Source organism: Hyla sarda, chromosome 3, assembly GCF_029499605.1.
Source record: "Hyla sarda isolate aHylSar1 chromosome 3, aHylSar1.hap1, whole genome shotgun sequence".
Lineage (NCBI taxonomy): Eukaryota > Metazoa > Chordata > Amphibia > Anura > Hylidae > Hyla > Hyla sarda.
Genome location: NC_079191.1, coordinates 254,067,688 through 254,087,177, shown reverse-complemented (window position 1 = coordinate 254,087,177; position 19,490 = coordinate 254,067,688). Strand labels below are relative to the sequence as shown.

General features: G+C 38.3%; 1 protein-coding gene across 1 annotated transcript in view; it reads left to right on the top strand.

Annotated features, from left to right (window-relative positions):
• LOC130361041 (trichohyalin-like) overlaps positions 1-19,490 on the top strand; it is a 275,344-nt gene that overhangs the window by 189,519 nt on the left and 66,335 nt on the right. Inside the window, exon 49 of the mRNA XM_056563601.1 lies at positions 541-588. Coding sequence (XP_056419576.1) covers positions 541-588 — 48 coding nt within the window. The remainder of the gene's footprint in view (positions 1-540; positions 589-19,490) is intronic.

Below are 19,490 nucleotides of genomic sequence, written 5' to 3'. Positions count from 1 at the left end.
CTTAAAGAAGGGGAAGTCGGGACATCAGCATACTCCTGGAGTGACCCCCTTGCTTCCAGCCTGCTGCCCAAATAAAGAATGGGCGAATAGGCAAACAGGGCCACAAATTGGGGATAGGTAAGTATTGTTATCACCAGTGTCATCAGCCTGTACCAACAGGTTAGTGTGGGTGACACTGATGAGAGATCTTCTCCAGACGGAATGTGTCCTGGCTAAAAAGGGAGACCCCTGGTGGCCAGAAATATACAGCAGAAAAACTAACATAACATTTTTCTTATTAAATCATTTGGCATAAGGAGTCAAATACTAAAAATCATGTTTAATAACAGTGCCCACTTAACAGAAAACTAATTATTATTATTTATTTATTGTTTAAGAAACAATGTTGTTTAGGGCTATGTATATGTACAGCCGTGTACACTAAAATAGTAATGTTAGTATAGTATGAAAAGCAAATAAATAATTTTATTACTACTACTCACTTATTTTTATTGTTGTCCTGTTTATCTCCTGCAATATTTTTTTTTTTTTTTTTTACAGGCCAAGAAGTCTTGAAGACTGAAGAGGCTGTTCATGAAGAAAAGCCAAGTATGTAGCTTTCTAAGTTATATACCCGAATAAAAGTGTAGTACGCAAATTTGCTAGATTTGCTTTCTTCAGAGACCCATAAATGTAAAAGTCCAGCCTCACTTGTGCTTAACTACATACTACTATTGTGGTTGTATCTTGAATTGAGAGTGGCCCTGGATGGCCAAAATCTTCCAGAAAAAAAGTTAGTTTATGGAAAGTTCTGGTGCCTTGGATTTTCATTTTTTCATTAGTTACATGCTGTCTTTACAATGTTTACAGTAGTTTTAGTTTAAAGGAAACTATTTTGTACAAATTTCACTATACATCCTATTGTACATACTACCCTTTACTTATCATTTATTGATTTTGAGTTATTTATTGTTTTCTACAATATGTATACTCATAGTAAAATAAAAAGTTCCCTCAATGAACTGTTCCTTTTGGGGCACAAATTAGTGCTATGTTGTCTATATTTTAGAATCAACTTTAGCAAGAAGAGACAAATAGGTTGGTACTGCAGATATCCAAAAATGATATACCAGTCTTCAGGATATGACTAGAGAGCAACAGGTGTTCTTATGATGGTGCCAAGTCTTAATGCAGGCAAAACCTGCATAAATATAAAAGAGGAAACAATTATAAGGGCAATCACCAACATGTGTGCAGGTTAAAAGACTTCTTAAAACCTGTCTAGAGGAAAAGTTGCTGAGTTGCCCATAGCAACCATTCAGATTGCTTCTTTCATTTTTCGGAGGCCTTTTCAAAAATCAAAGAAGCAATCTGATTGGGTGCTATTGGCAACTCAGCAACTTTTCCTCTTGACAGGTTTTTATAAATCTCCCCCTGAGTCTTTATTTTAATCCATTTAAAGTAGAGCAGGTTGGGTAAACGAAGAAAGAAGGACTGTTGTCAAAAAGCGTCAAATGAGAAGTGAAAGGGTACTCACGCCTGGGGCTCCTGCCCTTTCTTCGTTTACCTGAACTGCTCTACTTATTAATTACAATAAAGATTCAAGCTTTGCATTTCGTATTTATTGTTGTCTATATTTTGTGTGGACTTTCCTTTTTAACTTGGCTGAATTTGTGTTCAATCATGTTTTACCAGAAAAATGCTAATTCTATATTTAACTTGTTACACTAACTGATGTACCTCATTGCAACCAAGAAAAATACTTTTTCCTCTATTACTGTATGATGGCATCCAAAAATTTTCCTTACTGTTTTTAAAAGTCTTATGTATTCATGGTAAACTTTGCTTTAAATGTGTGTAAACTTTGGCTTTTTGTAATATGAAAAGTATTGAATATATTCTATAAATTTTGCCTTCAATATTTACCAGATGATAATTTCAATATGTTTCTATGAAGCACTCAGATGAGAAGATACATTTAAGATTGATCTTTTTATCATATATTCATGTGAATGTTATGTCTAGTTATAGATATGATCCATGGCATGTCAGATAATATTATTTTCCCTCTAGATATCTGACTGCAACTTCCCTTTTTGATATCATTTGACCAAAGACTTTAGAGGTCAGGTGATTGTTCGAAGCTGATGATTATTTTATTATGAATTTCAGATCATTTTGTCTTTATTGCCATTACATAGAAATCTTATGTAAACAGTTCCTTTCAGTAGGTTATTAGGGCGATTGTGTATCCCACTTGAAAGCACAATGAATTCTTTAACATTGGGATGTGATTGCGTCAGTATTGATGTTAACAGCTGAGAAATACTGTACAATAGAAGCCTCAGATATTTATCCAGGATGTGACTGGATACCTTTTTTGTTACTAAGATATCATCCTTATGTAGTTCATAAACTGGACTTGAATATAGCATTACTTAATATTAAAAATAACATGATAAACATTTACCAGGAAAATGGATTTTAATGGGTGTTGTGTTGAAAGTAAAATAAGCACACATCAGCTTCAGCATTTTATGCCATTTCTAAGTTAAATAATAATTTTCTTATTTTCTGCTTTAGCTGCTTTGCATAGTTTATAATGTCAGACATGACATTTTCCAGAAAGCTACAACCCCATTGTCATAGATATTAATGTTTATAGACAAAACTACTCACTGCATTTAATTGAAGGCTCCAACTGTGTACTGTACACCTGCCATGGCACATGAACCAATACAAAAAAGTATTTCAAATTAAATATAATTTTTGTCATTATTGTTTTTACAAAATGAAAATAGAAAGCGCAATGCCTGTTGTTGTCAGATATTGAACTGCTTTATTTTAATTATTTAATTCTTGTATAAAGGCTCAATCTATTTTAGATGTAATTATTCTAATATACTAATTTAAAGTTCCAAGCGGTATCTCACACTTGTGCCATACATACAAATAGGGGCCCATGTTTGGCACAGCTATGTTCACACATTGTATTTTGGTCAGTAATTTGGTCAGAATTTTTAGCCAAAACAAAGAGTTTGTCCAAAACACCAAAGAGGTGCATAACTTTCATATTATATATTCCATAGAAGAGATGAAAGAAATGCGGCACTCACCAGGTATTCAGGAACTGTAAACTTCTTTATTGCATATGAGTATTACAGCGTTTAAACATGTGCGGGAGAGCGGACGGGTGCAGGGGGGTGGGACTTTAATATCATAGTTTTTCTCTGTGTCAGTTCCAATCCTAGTTTGAGCTACAAATACTGACCAAAATACTATGTGTGAACATAGCCTAAGACTGCATATATGTGTAAAACAAAAACGCTCACTTACCTTCTCTCCCACTGAGCCACCTGTACCAAGGAGCTCCAATTCCATCTGTGCAGCATTTCCAGGTACAGGGATGTGATGTCACAGCATTCAGCCAATCAGTGGCTTAGGCAGAACATTGTTGAAGTTGATCATTTTCTGAGTGGGTGTGTGATGTCTCCCACTCAGAAAATTATCAACATAAAAGTGCCGCATAGCAGGTACCAGAGCTCTAGGATACAGTCGGTAGCGTGAAAGTGAGAACAGCAAGTGTGGATTATATTTTAATCAACCCTGCCTGAGCATATATGTAAAAAACACTTTTTCCTGGATAATTCCTTTAACTTTATCTCAGTACATAGGGATTTTATATCTGAAGTGAGCTAAGAAAAAAGTGTACAGTTGTGCGTTTCTCTCCCTGGCTCAATGCCTTTTCATCTCCCCTCACAACTAAGGCTATGTACCACTTACTATGAGTCAAGATGATGTAAAACAAGATATAAAATGCTGCCTTTTTACATTTAAAACTAAGCTATATCGAATCATATTGAATCATACACATTGTTTAAATCCAACATTTAAAATTGGATGTAATCGAATAAAAATACGGCATTAAAATAACTTTAGCTGTATTACGGTGTGTGAACAAGCGTACCTGTCAGATGCCACAAAAAAAAAAAAAAAGAAATGTTACTCGGTACTTAATCCTGAACATCTCATTTTTTATGCCTCTAACACCTATATTTATTATAACAATACCTTTTTACATTAGCTCACAGTGTTAGGCTGGGTTCATATATGTCCGGCATCCAGCATAGGTGAACTCAGCCAAAGTCTCGATGCCACAACTGATGACAACTTGTCATCAGTTGTATGGGATCAGGCATCCATTGTTTCTAGGCAATGGACAGGGGAACACATCATGCTGTGTTCCGCTGTCCTGTGCCCTCCGGAGTGGGATCAGTTCTAGCATCAGTTTCCCTCAGGTTCATGAACCCAGCCTTAGAAATCCTCTCAGGAGAAGATGGCATTTCCCTCCCTTGTGGTGGTGGGAGGTGATTGGCCTGTGGTGAGAGGGTGTGTGTCCCTCCTTGTGGTAGTGGGAGGTAATTGGTGTGTCTGCTCATGCAGCCTTGTCCATGAGTCATCACTTCTTCATGACTCATGGACAAGCTGCTGCTGCTGCAGGACTGGTTAGTGTCCCAGGAGGTATGGGCACCCCAGTGGTAGGATTTTCAGGAACTGTTTCCTTTATTAAATATTCCCCCCAAAAATGTAAACAACCATATTACAAAAGGTCTTAAAATTTCATCAGTTAATACATATACTACGAGATACCGCACCACCGTGGATCCCTGCATACGCTGCCCATCCATTCAGCTAACTGCAGGAAATGTGACATCTCCATGGCTCCTTCACCTTTTATTTGGACGCCATCTGGCATAACCCTAACTGCTTGGTAAGAATCATCTCTCTGTGGGTGACCATATAAGAATAACCCTCATACTAAAGGTAGACCTATTCATATAAGCTTTATACAAGTGTTTATCTGCCTGTAACAAGCAGTTTGTGCACGGACCGTGCTACACTTACATACCTGCCACACCAGTGAGAGGACGGAATATACCTACTCAAAAGAGGGAATATTTTCACCGGACCATCACCTACCAGTCTATCCTACCTGGGCTTGTTTATCCTAGCACATCTACATATTATGTACACCTCTTTTTGTCGTATCACGACTAGATAAATGTATTCAGTGAGATAAGTGACAGGAAATACTACGCTCCTACCTAAATACACTTGTCCCTGAAGAGTTGTGCCGCTTATAAAATGTGCCACAACGAAACTCGTTGGAAATATGTGGCTTGATTTGTATCAATATTGTATGCAATCGTTTTACTGTAACCTATGTGCTTGCAAACTGTATACTCACCGAATAATTTTTGGAGGTTTTTGCAAACCAGCTAGTTTATTACTAGTGGCTTGCTGTACATACTGCACTCGGTGCCTCCATTCCCTCCAGAACCAGGGAGAGATAGGAGGTTCCTGTTGCAGGTTGGCACTCTCTAGGAGGGCCTCCCTGCAGTAACAGGTAGGGGATCCTAGTGGACTAGAAGGGCCAGTGCAACCCAACCCTGGTGACCTACCCAGCACCTAGGAATAGCTGTGTTTGATATAAACCTAAAATTCATGTATCTTGTTTGTCTTATTATCATTACTAAATATGTGCTAATATTTTACATTTTATACTAATAAAATTATGCTTTTATGACCAAGTGTTTTTCCTTTGCACAATCAGTTACTACATATAAAAAGTGTTTGGATCTGACAGTACCCATTTAAATTGGATTGAGCCTTAACACAGGCTTTGTCACCTTTCTTATCGATTTCAGGCCTGAAACCTTGCATTATCTGCATGTATAATATAAGAAGCAGCTGAGCTGCTTTGATTTAAGTATAATTTATATGTTAAATATTGCTTTTCTTATTTCCAATGCTCAGGCATATTAACCTGTCTGCATATTTGTGTGTTCAGATTAAATATACTTTCAAGTGCTTGTGTGTGCATTGTTATTTAATATTGACAAATAAAATTTATAGCCCCGGTGCAATGATGGTATATAAGCAGCTATGATACAACTGAGCGGGTCCCTGATTTGCCGCTCCAAAGTTAAAAGCTAATAGTAATTATGAAAATTGTGTATCAGCGCTATTGTGGGTAAATGTTTTACATAAAACTTACTTGATTATTGTAGAACAATTCATATGTGGCACGCTCTAAGCTTCAACAATTCATATGTGGCACGCTCTAAGCTTCTTCACTAGAAGAAAAACATATGAGGTGATTGATCTTAATGCTGATGAGTTACTTCCGAGCAACAACCATCCAAGTAACCATCACACGAGTACAAGTTATGCGTACAATATACACAACATTTTTATCCAATATACGTTATGCTATGTGATCAAATTTTATCCATATATTTCTCATAGTCATATGTCCGTCCTGAGTTCCGTACGGCTGTTGTTATTATGATAGTCCAAACAAGTGACTGCACGTTGCCACCCTGTATCTCCACAACAATAGTAGCGCAACAAACAGACGCTTCCACTTTAGTACCTTTAGTTGTTGCTGTGTTGTACACCGTTCTTGTTGTAAATCCATTTTGAGAAAGGAAAGCAGACTTTCCGAAACACGTCAGATCCCAGACACCTTTTTGGCCCTAGGCCTTTGCAGTAAGTTACGTCACTAAGCAAACCATGGGCCTCGGCTCAGAATTGTCAGACCACGGCAGCCAGCCAGTAAGACACTTTCGGCCGGAGTAGCTCTCCTGGCGTTTGGCTCCTGGTCGCTATCTAGGATCTTACCAACCACAGGACTACAAACCTACCCCCGGAGGGACGAGGGAAGAACGGAGTACAACACAGCAACAACTAAAGGTACTAAAGAGGAAGTGTGTTTGTTGCGCTACTATTGTTGTGGAGATACGAGCTGGCAACGTGCAGTCACTTGTTTGGCCTATCATAATAACAACAGCCGTACTGAACTCAGGACGGACATATGACTATGAGAAATATATGGATGGATAAAAATTGATCACATAGCATAACGTATATTGGATAAAACTGTTGTGTATATTGTACGCATAACTTGTACTCGTGTGATGGTTACTTGGATGGTTGTTATTTAATATTGATTCTGGTTAATTGCTTGCATAAGGTACATTAAAAGATTTTCTTTTAATTGTTTATGGATATAAACGTATTTTACAAAATAAAAAAAATGCACTACTTTTTTTTATGTTTTATTTATGTTGTATAAATGAAAATTGTCAGTTTTTCCCATTTTACCCCCAAAAAGTGTAAATAATTTTTTTTATAAACATATTTGGTATTGCCACGTGTCTAAATGTCCGAACTATCAAAATATAATGTTAATGATCCTGTATGGTGAACAGCGTAAACGTAAAAAATTTTAAAAAGTCCAAAAATGCTCCTTTTTTTGTCAGATTTTATAAAAAAAATTAATTAAAAATGATATAAAAGTTTCATATATGAAAATGTGGTATTGATAAAAATTAAAGATGATGGCGCAAAAAATTATCCTTCATACCGCCCTATATACTCAAAAAAGAAAAAGTTATAGGTGTTCAAAATAGGGTGATTTTAGATTACTGATTTTGTACAAAAAAGTTTTAGATTTTTTTTAAGCGGTACAAAAATATAAAAGTATCTAGCCATGGGTATCATTTTAATCGTATTGACCCACAGAATAAAGAACACATGTCATTTTAACAGTAAATTGTACAGTGTGAAGACAAAATCCTCCCTAAAAAAAATATTTTTTTGGTGTTCACCGTACATTTTATGGTAAAATGAGAGATTTCATTATAAAGTACAATTGGTCACACAAAAAACAAGCCCTCATATGGGTCTGTAGATGGAAATATAAAAGAGTTATGTATTTTAGAAGGCGAGGAGGAAAAAAACAAAAATGCAAAAACAAAATTTTTCTGTCTAACTGCTCAATGATGATGTCACGTCCCGGGAGAGTGCAGGATGGGAAAATATCCCCATAGGAATTGCACAGCTCCCGGGATGTGAGTCATCAGAGAGCAGTTAGACAGAAAACAACAACTCAACTTCAGAAGCTAATAACTATTGGAAGGATTAAGATTTTTTAATAGAAGTAATTTACAAATCTGTTTAACTTTCCGGAGCCAGTTGATATATATAAAAAAAGTTTTGGCCTGGAATACCCATTAAAGGTAAAAATGGGCTTGGTCCTTAACCCCTTAAGGACTGGGGGTTTTTCCGTTTTTGCATTTTTTTTGCTCCTTGCCTTTAAAAAATCATAACTCTTTCAATTTTGCACCTAAAAATCCATATGATGGCTTATTTTTTGCGCCACCAATTCTACTTTGTAATGACGTCAGTCATTTTGCCCAAAAATCTACATTGAAACGGAAAGAAAAATCATTGTGCGACAAAATTTGTAACTTTTGGGGGCTTCCGTTTCTACGTAGTACATTCTTCGGTAAAAATGACACCTTATCATTATTATGTAGGTCCATACGATTAAAATGATCCCCTACTTATATAGGTTTGATTTTGTTGTACTTCTGGAAAAAATCATAAATACATGCAGGAAAATTAATACGTTTAAAATTGTCATCTTCTGACCCCTATATCTTTCTTATTTTTCCGTGTATGGGGCGATATGAGGGCTCATTTTTTGCGCCGTGATCTGAAGTTTTTAACGGTACCATTTTTGCATTGATAGGACTTATTTATATAAAAAGTGACCAAAAATGCACTATTTTGGACTTTGGAATTTTTTTGCGCGGACGCCATTGACCGAGCGGTTTAATTAATGATAGATTTTTATAATTCGGACATTTTCACACGCGGTGATACCATATATGTTTATTTTTATTTACACTGTGTTTTTTTTTTTATGGGAAAAGGGGGGTGATTCAAACTTTTAATCGGGGAGGGGTTAAATGATATTCATTCACTTTTTTTCCACTTTTTTTTTGCAGTGTTATAGCTCCCATAGGGACCTATAACACTGCACACACTGATCTTTATCATTGATCACTGGTTTCTCATAGGAAACCAGTGATCGATGAATCTGCCGCATGACTGCTCATGCCTGGATCTCAGGCACTGAGCAGTCATTCGGCGATCGGACAGCGAGGAGGCAGGTGGGGCCCTTCCGCTGTCCTGTAAGCTGTTCGGGATGCAGCGATTTCGCCGCGGCTATCCCGAACAGCCCACTGAGTTAAACGGCAGCTTTCACTTTCGCTTTTAGCCGCGCCGCGATCGGCGCTATTAGTGACGGGTCCCGGCTTCACTATGACGCCGGGCCCGCCGCGATATGATGCGGGGTTACCGTGTAACCCCGCGTTATATCACTGGAGCAGGACCAAGGACGTACCTGTATGTCCTTGGTCCTTAAGGAGTTAAGGGGTTAACAAGATCTTTATACAGTAATAGGAAGAACATGTGACATACAGCATGACAAATTTCATTAATTCTAGATATATACATACATAGATACTAGAAGGGACAAGAATCATTGCCAAATCCGTTTACTCACTGACAACACGGACTTCAAACGTAACAAATAAACTGTCAACAAAATATAATTTTAGTGAAAACTATAATCAGAGATCAGTAGCATGTTTACATTGCACTACAGCAATACCAGTCATTTACATGTCACTTATGAAATGGTAATTATATGTAGGATTTAATACTAAAATCCCAGATGACTATTTTTGCCAGACACTGTCCTTAATATTAACTGACACATCACATCTGTCACTTAATGTTAAGTAAAGTTTAAGTGAACTGGCAGCACTTATAATATTGATAGTTATGGGAATTATATAGTGCCGCTTACAATTATGTTAAATATTAAATGGCTGTGGCTTTTTCTTTTGAATATATGCTAAACATGACTGTAACTCTAAAGCCTAGTATAGTGCCTTGCAAAAGTATCCCCCCCCCCCCCCCCCATGGAGGTTCTCCTGTTTTGTTGTGTTACAACCTGGAATTAAAGGGATTTTAGTATAAATGATATGTAATAGACCTGACAAAATCAGAAACGATAAAAAAACAAAAAAAGTGATTAAAACATAAAAAAAAACTGAAAAGTGCATAATTATTCACCACCTTTACTACAAAAGCCCTAAAAAATGCCTGGTCCTTGTAAAGTCACAAAATGAGTTGACTTCAGTCCCCCTGTGTGCAATCAATGCGTCACATGATCTGTCACATGATATCAGTGTACATATACTTATTCTGAAAGACCCCAGAGTGCTTAACGTCACTACAACATGAAAAGACTAAGGAGCTCTCCAATTTGGCTAAATAAAAAAAGTTTTGGAGAAGTATAGATCAGGGTTCAATCATAAAAAAAATATCCAAACTTTTAATATTCATGGAGCGTCATATATCATTGAACATCATTAGGACTTATCATATTAGCTTAGCTTATGTAAATTCATTTAAAGGGAAAACTACTTATCACGATAACAAACGTGTTTACTGCACTGACAAACGTATCACTATGAGGTTTGTATAATACTATGGTAAGATATGCAGTTTAAAAAGAAAAATATGGAACTAAGGAAAAATATAGCCCAAACCTCAAGGAGATATTGTAATATTAGTAATCAGACCATGCTTCAAATAAAAAAGATTTTTTTATTTTTTATTAAAAAAGCATACGGATTGCATAAATTCCCCTCACAGGGCCCTTGTGGGAGGAATGTAATTATAATGCATAAAACATACAAAATAAGCAATAAAGAAGCAGAAAGAATAAAATCACATATACTGAATAGTGGAATATGCTTTTTTGGCTAGCCTCCTGATGGTCCAGCAATGATATTTATGGTTCAGTCTGTAATGTGTATCAATATTATGAACATATGTCCATATACAGTCATTAGTTATGTATATTCACTATAGAATATTGTTACCGCTATGATGTAATACTCCTGTACTGCCCGTTCTGGCTGCCATCTCCTTGTGCTGTGGTATTGGTGCTTAGCAGAGCTCCGGCTGTCAAGCCAAAAGCCGCACCGAAAATCTATTGGTTTGCCAGACACTTGAGTCTGGATTATTTACTACCGCAAATCCATCATTTTTGCAAGAGCTAAGGACTGCTATCCATCTAATAGAATTGGCGATCCTGAAATCAATTTACCGCAACATCTTGGTTCCCCGCTAATATTGCAGCTCCTGATATTGCCACCTATCGCTGTTTTGCACAACCATCTCTTGGCTGACTTCAGACGCCATTGCCACGAGGATCTGCCATCACGGTTAGTCTCTGGAAAACATTGTGCAACACACTCCGGGTTCAGCGCAGTCTGAGCCAGCCTCACCCAGCGCATGCCAGCGCACAACTGACACTCGGAGCTCTGCTAAGCACCAATACCACAGTGCAAGGAGATGACAACTAGAACGGGCAATACAGGAGTATTACATCATAGCGGTAACAATGTTCTATACTGCATATACATACCTAATGACTGTATATGGACATATGTTCATAATATTGATACACATTACAGATTGAACCATAAATATCATTGCTGGACCATCGGAAGGCTAGCCAAAAAAGCATATTCCACTATTCAGTATATGTGATCTTATTCTTTCTGCTTTTATATTGCTTATATTGTATGTTTTATGCATTATTATTGCATTCCTCCCACAAGGGCCCTGTGAGGGGAATTTATGCAATCTGTATGCTTTTTTAACAAAAAAATAAAAAAGTCATTTTTATTTGAAGCACGGTCTTTGATTACTAATATTACAATATGACACTCTCCTTTAGGTTTGGGCTATATTTTTCCTCAGTTCCAAATTCTTTTATACACCTTGGGTATAGGTGATTGCCCATTTTACCTTGGTCAGTGATTAATTTTGAGCTGCACCCACTTTTTGAATTCTTAAAAGGAGAAATATTTAATGGCTTCATAATGTATTCTCTTGAGAGTGTTTTTACTACAAAAATAAGTAAGGTGAGCTAAGTAAGCTGCAGCTTATTATACCAGTCTGTTGACTTTACTTGTTATATGCAGCTAAAACAGAGAAGAGGACAAGTGAATAAGCACCTTTTCCGCTCACGCCCGATTAACAAACTCGTGTTAACTGACGACTTTGAAAATTCAATATTGCTTTAGTCCTGCACAAAGTGAATGAAAGCTTGACACATGTTTGCCTAATGGTCTTGAAAATGTTACATCATTTAAGTTGCTTTGTTTTTTTTGCTGGGCTATCAGCCAAACACGTGCGGAGCATTAACACATCAATCAGGCCTCTCAGTGCTGTTCTGCTGATACACATATACCAACAGCAAATGTACAGTTGTGCTCATTGGGAAAGCACTAATCTCCATAACTTACCAGAGGAGCCCTGTGATTCCATATATTCATTAACAAACAGTTTTGTATATATATTTACATGTTAAAGGGGTACTCTGCTGATTTTTTATTTACATTTTTTTACATTTCCATGTGTTGAGATGAAGGCATTGAGTAAATACCAGTGGAGACTCTGGCAGCATTGTTATGGCAGCAGTAGCTGATCGATAAGTTGAATTAAGCTGAAATTCTTCTGCTTGACCATAGGATGCACACATATACCACTCTATGTTCTATGCCAACCACCTTCATGCACCGTCTATTAAGACAGCCACACTGGATCTAACTTTTCCTTAGCAATGGATTTGTCCAATAAAAGGTGTTTTGTTTTGTGTTCTGTATTCTGTGTCTGCTCTCTGCCTGCCTTTCTAACTCCATTTCGGCTTGATCATGTGTAATTTGTTGCCTCTAAAGTGTATGACTTAGACTATTGACTACAAACCTGTGCTGCTCGCCATGATCTGTTTGTCTGTCCCTGATTATATTTGCACACTTCCTGCCCAATACTTCTGCCTGTACCTGGACATGTTTTTTTCCTTACCCCTTAAAGGAAAACGGTAACCCATTCACCCACACTAAACCCAATACACAGCGTTATAGTACGGGTGAACAGGAGACCAATGCGTCTCTCTGATTAATATACATATCTGCAGTCTGATGCCCAGTCCCACTGAAGATCCTCTTCTCCAAATTGGGTGCTGGAGGCAGGCCCACCAGCTGGATTTGAATATTCATGGTCGCTGGTCACGTGAGCGCTCAGTGGGCACAAAGCGCTCACTTGATCAATGACCATAAATATATTTTAATCTAGCTGGCGGGCCTGTCCCCAGTGCGCAATTCAGAGAAGACAGAAGAGGATCTTCAGAGGGACTGGGCACCGGACTTCAGATATGTCTATTAATCAGAGAGACGCATTGGTCTCCTGTTCACCTGTACTATAACTCTGTGTATTAGGTTTAGTGTGGGTGAACGGGTGACTGTTTTCCTTTAAGGCTTCTCACTGGTGTCTCTTAGTTCTTTGGGCCAGCTGCTGCCCACACAAAGAACACTTTCAGAGGTAGCGACCTGGTAGCCATCTGCAGCAGATCTTTGTATTTGGTTAAGGACCAAGCCCATTTTGGCCTTAAAGGGGTACTCCGGTGGAAAACAACTTCTTTAAAATTAAAGGAGATATTCAGTGTTGAAAAGCTCCTTAAGATAGGGGATAAGTTTCAGATCGTGGGGGCTCCGACTGCTGGGGCCCCCCGCGATCTCCTGTATGGGGCCCTGACAGCCCGCGGGAAGGGGGCGTGTTGACCACTGCACGAAGCAGCGACTGACACGCCCCCTCAATACAACTCTATAGCGCTGCCTTCAGCAATCTCCGGCTCTGTATTGAGGGGGCGTGTCAGCCGCCGCCTCGAGCAGTGGTCAACACATCTGGCCAGCGGGCCGGGGCCCCATACAGAGAGATCGTGGGGCGCCCCAGCGGTCGGAACCCCCACGATCTGAAACTTATCCCCTATCCTTAGGATAGGGGCTAGGTTTTTCACCACTAGCCTACCCCTTTAACTGGTGCCAGAAAGTTAACCAGATTTGTAAATGACTTCTATTTAAAAATCTTAATCCTTCCAGTACTTATAAGCTGCTGTATGCTCCAGAGGAAGTTCTGTGTTCCCCTGTCTGGTGCCCTACGGCATTTTCAACCATCAGGTGTAAAAATTGAGGCATTGGATGATTGTGAACTGTCCCATTGAAATGAATGGGATCAGGTCTGGTGCAAGTCAGAGGGAAACTATGCCAGACACCGGACTTAAAGCCGGCAACTCAATGTTGCCGGCTGGTTGCTATTTATGATCAGGACCACTGCGGGGCAATGGTGCAGCACTTTTGCGGATCTTCTCTGTGTTGCTATAGCCTGCTTTGGCAGGCTAAAGCAACATAGCGCAGATTGCACTGATCAGGGCTGTTTCTAAAATTATGTAAAAGATAAATAAAAATAAACATATGTGAATTTGCCACATGTGTAAATATCTGACATATTAAAAAATGTTAATTAAACTGCACGGTAAATGGCATAAACGTAGAAAAAAAAAGTCCAATATTAGGCATTTTTGATTGCCTCATATAGCAGAAAAAAATAATAAAAGTGATCAAAAAGTACATTAAAAAGAAAAAAGATACCGCTAAAATTGACAGATCGGAGCACAAAAAATGAGCCCCATACAGCCCTGTATGCGGAAAAAGAAAAAAGTTATAGGGGTCAGAAGGGGACAATTTTAAGCCTACTAATTTTCTTTCAAAAAGAATTTTTTTCACTAGCAAAATAAAACAAATCCTATATAAATTGGGTATTGTAATCAAATGTTTATTTAGATGTCTAATAGATGTCTAATATTTTATTTTATGGAGTGGATGGATTATATTTGAACCTGCATATTTGACTGTACAGCCCCATTTATACTACAGATAACTTTGGCTTGCACTGCCTGCCCATTGATTTCAATGGGTTTTGTAGAGTTCAGTTCCCATGTGGTCAGTTCTGCAACAGAACTGCCAGCAAGGATTTGGATTCTGGCAGTTTGTCAATGGGACAGTGCTTTTGTCCGTGTCAAATTTCCACGAACATAGGTGCTAATTCCGGATTATTTCTGCTCCGTGCAGAAAATCACTGATCCACTGAGAAAATTCACTAAGGAAATTCCTTACTAAATTTCCTCACTGTAAACGGAGCCAAGTAGAGATAGTCAGGAATTCTGTGTGCCGCAGGAACCAACAAAATGAAGGCTAATGTCTGCAAAAGGCACTTCTCAGCTGAACGTGTTTATTATTTCAGCATAGTCTGGAATCTGGAATTTCCATGGAGGAAAATTTTGCAGTGTGCTGAGAGTTGCAGAAAACCCATTATCTGTATTGTGCATGAGCCCTAACCATATGAGATGTTTTTCTGAATATTCTTTAATTATTGTACAAGCTGTTTTTCTGAATATTTTTTCATTATCTAACCCTTTAAAGGGTTCTACCAGGACTTTAGTATTGATGTCCAATACTTAAAATAGACCATCCATAATAGATAAATCAGACTCCTGGCACCCCCTGATGAACTAAGTGACAGGGCCCCATCACTCAAGCAAGTGTTGTAGCCACTTCACTCCTTATTACTCACATCTCCGTACATTTAGCAGTGGCTCTGAGCTGTAGAGAGTTGCACGGCTAGGCACAGTTACCATGAAAGGGATGTAGTAAACTGAAGAAGCAATGCTATCTCTTCAATCAGCTGATTGGTGGGGGTCCCCAGAATAGATCCCCACTGATCTGAGACCAATAGCCTATCCCAAGAGTAGGCCAGAAATATTAAAGTTCAGGAAAAACCCTATTCATTTTGCATTATTTTTATTTTTATTAACAGCAATGTCTGAAGAGAAACCTGCAAGTAAAGAAAGTATTTTATAACTGTCCTTTGTAGTACAACTAAATGACCCTTATATCAAATCGGTGAAGCCAATTATCCAACTAAAGACAGCTTGCTTTTCTTATTTGTAGACATTATTCACTTTAATGAATGAATTGGACTCTGCAGGTTATTTCTTTGAGATATGTGTTTTTAGTTCACTAGATGCATGTAAATTCATAGAGCCATTGTTTTTATAATTGCAGCAACTGTAACAGATATTAAAGCAAAAGATAAAGTCAAAGGCATTTCACACTGTGTTTTATGGAAGATTCATTTTTACTTAGCTTTAAAGCCAATAAATTCATCTAGAAGTCTCAGTTTTAGCATGTATAATGCCCTTTTTTAAGAGCATTTAATATTACGGCATTCAAGAAAACACACTGTGGTTAATGTCTTCCTTAAAAATAAGGCGCATTCATGTTCATTCACTAGGTTAGTGAGAGAGTGTGAACACGATGGTGTGAAAAGTTATTCACACTTTTAAATTTAAACCAGCTTCCATTTCGTGGAATATGGAGGAAATGTTTGTTTTTTCTGTTCAGAGGGGAAAATTTATCTTTCACAGCCATGTTGTTTTGAGAGTTGTTTTCATTATTTTTATTTTTTTATTATTATATTTCTTTGTGGTAATAAGAGAAGTAATTTTCCTTCTTCAGCTGCTCCAACAGCATCTATAAAAATTTGTATAAGGCTATGTTCACAGATATTTTTTTTAAATATATGTTTTCTATGTGAGTGTATCGGTAAAAAGTTGTCTGGGCACACAGTATATAAAAAATGCAGTATTTTTTGCATCAACTTATTATTATATGCTGCAAAAATATAGCAGGAAAACACTGTGTGAACATACCCTAAAGTAACTCAGAAACCATCTATTCTAATGTTGTGTTGTCTATCTTCTATTTTAAAATAGAGATTTAAGGCTGGGTTCACATATTTTCGGCATCTGGCATAGGTGAACTCAGCCTAGATCTCGATGCAACTGATGCCACAACTGATGACAAGTTGTCATCAGTTGTATGGCATCTGGCGTCCATTTTTTCTGATGTGGGTCAATGGGTCAGGTCCTAGTGGCTGCTCTCCACCCTGCCAGCACTTAGTGATGTGTCTCTCTCTCTCTTTCTGTGAGAAATACCCCAAAAATGACCCCAATATCGAAACTACACCTCTCAAAGTATTCAAAATGACATTCAAAAAGTTTGGTAACCCTTTAGGTGTTTCACAAGAATAGCAGTAATGTGGAGGAAAAAAAAATCAAAATCTGCATTTTTTACACTAACGTTCTTGAAGCCTCATTTTTTTCATTTTTAAAAGTGGTATAAAGAGAAAAAACAAAAACAAATTTGTAGCCCAATTTCTCTTGACATGTTGACATAATGTGCTCTACGGGTTCACAACATGGCTCAGGAGGGAAAGAGCAACTGGGATTTTTGAAAAAATTTTAGCTGTCATGGTTTTTCGGGGCCATGTTGCATTTAGGAAGCCCCCATGGTGCCAGAACAGCAAAACCCCACATGGCATAATATTTTGGAAACTACACTGCTCAAGGAACGTAACAAGGGCTATAGTGAGCCTTAACATCTCACAGTTGCTTGACGACTTTGCTTTGAAGTTGGACGTGAACATTTTCCTTTTTCACAAGGCGTAATAGGAAAAAATGAACCTCAAAACTTAAAACCCCTTTTCTTCTGAGTATGGAAATACTCCATATGTGGACGTTAAGTGCTCTGCTGACGCACTACAATGCTAAGAAGAGAAGGAGCAAAATTTTGCTTTTTGAAAGATAATTTTGCTGAAATCGTTTTTGGAGAGCATGTTGCATTTAGCAAGTCCACAGGGTGCCAGAACTGCAAAAAAAAAAAACACATGGCTCGCTATTTTGGAAACTATACCCCTTAAAAAACGTAATAAGGGGTATGGTGAGCCTTAACACCCCACAGGTGTTTGCCAATGTGAAAATGGAAAATTTGATTGTTAACACAAAAATGGTGTTACCCCAAATTTTTCTTTTTTACAAGGGGTAATAGGAGAAAATGGACCCCAAAATTTTAAACATAATTTCTCTCAATTAAGAAAACGCCCCATTTGTGGATGTAAAGTGCTCTGTTAGCGCACTACAGGTCTCAGAACAGAAGGAGCGCCATTGGACTTTTAGAGAGAGAATTTTGCTGAAATTGAAGTCAGGGGCAGCCATGTACATTTACAAACCTCCCATGGTGCAAGAACAGCAGAAACCCCCCACATGTGACACCATTTTTGAAACTAAACCCCTCCAGGAATGTCACATGGGTTACAGTGAGTACTTACACCTCACAGGTTTTTTTGAACAGTGGACCGTAAAAGCTAAAGAATTGATTTTTTACACTGAATTGCTGGTATTAACCCAATTTTTTTAGGTTCACAAGTAGTAAGAGAAAAAAAAACTCCACAAAATTTGTAGCCCAATTTCTCCAAAGGGGTAATGGAAGAAATTGCGTTACAAATTTTGGAGGGATTTTCTCCTGACTATGGAAATACATCCACATATGGGGTAACGTGCTGGGCGGCGCATAACAAGGCCCAGAAGTCATAGAGATCTGTTTGCATTTGAGGCCTATGACATATCAGTAGCTCATGGTTACATACATTCAGAGGAAAATACAAAAATGAAGCACCCACATGTGACACCTTAACAGAAAGTACCCACCCGAAGAAATGGGTATACAGGTAAAGAGGACATTTTGAACGCACAGGTGTTTCCTAAATTTAGTTTCCAGGAATGGATGAAGGGTAGATTTTGAAAATTGAAATTTTGCACCTATGCTCTGCTTCATCTATCTGGGAACAACTAACATGTGACTCCGAATTGTCAACTGGAAATACGACAGAGCTCATGAGAGAGAACTCTTCACATTTGAGGGTGATGTTTCTTACGGACCTAACAGTTACATACATTCAGATGAAAATACAAGAAAGGAACACCCACATGGGCCTATTACAAACAGTACACCCCTTGGGAAGAAGGTGTATAGGGGGGAAGTGGACATTTTTATTTTCCAGGAATCGATGAAGTGTAGTTTGGGGAAAATGAGAATTGCAATTTTAGTACTGATATGCCAATTATACCTGACAAGCAACAGGTTTTCATGGGTTTTCATGGGAAAGGGCACGGGACTCACCCTGGGGGTAGGAGTCTGCAGGGAATAAGAAGGAAGGCCTCTTTGATTCTTCCAGACTGTCCCACAACAAGTGTGGATCTTGCGGCAAGGGATGTGAAGAGAGGGATACTAGTGTAAAAGTTATCCATGTAAAGGTGGTAATCTTTATCTAGCAATGTGTGCAAAAGGCCCCAAACTATTTTTTCGCTAACACCCAGAGTGGGGGGGACATTCTTGGGGTTCAAGACGGGAATCTCATCCCTCGTACACCATAAACTTGCAAGTGTACCCTTAGGTGCTCTCTCAAAGGTTATACATCTTTAGACCATACCGCGCCTGCTTGGTTGGGATGCATTGCCGGAAGCTGAGTCTCCCCTTAAAGCTGATGAGAGATTCATCAATAGGGACCTCCCTACCAGAGACATAGGCCTCCCTAAATTTGGCCTCCGAAGTAATTTATGACCGGCCTGATTTTATACAGGTGGTCATACGCTGGATCAGTTCAGGGGGGACATGCCGCATTAACAGCATAATGCAAACATTTCTGAATGCTCTCAAACCAGGGACGGGTCATCATGGCCATACTGTAGAGCGGGGTCTGATAGAGGACTTCTCCACTCCAGTACTGCCTGACTTTTGTTTTTTTAACTAGGCCCATATGCAGCACAAGGCCCCAAAAGG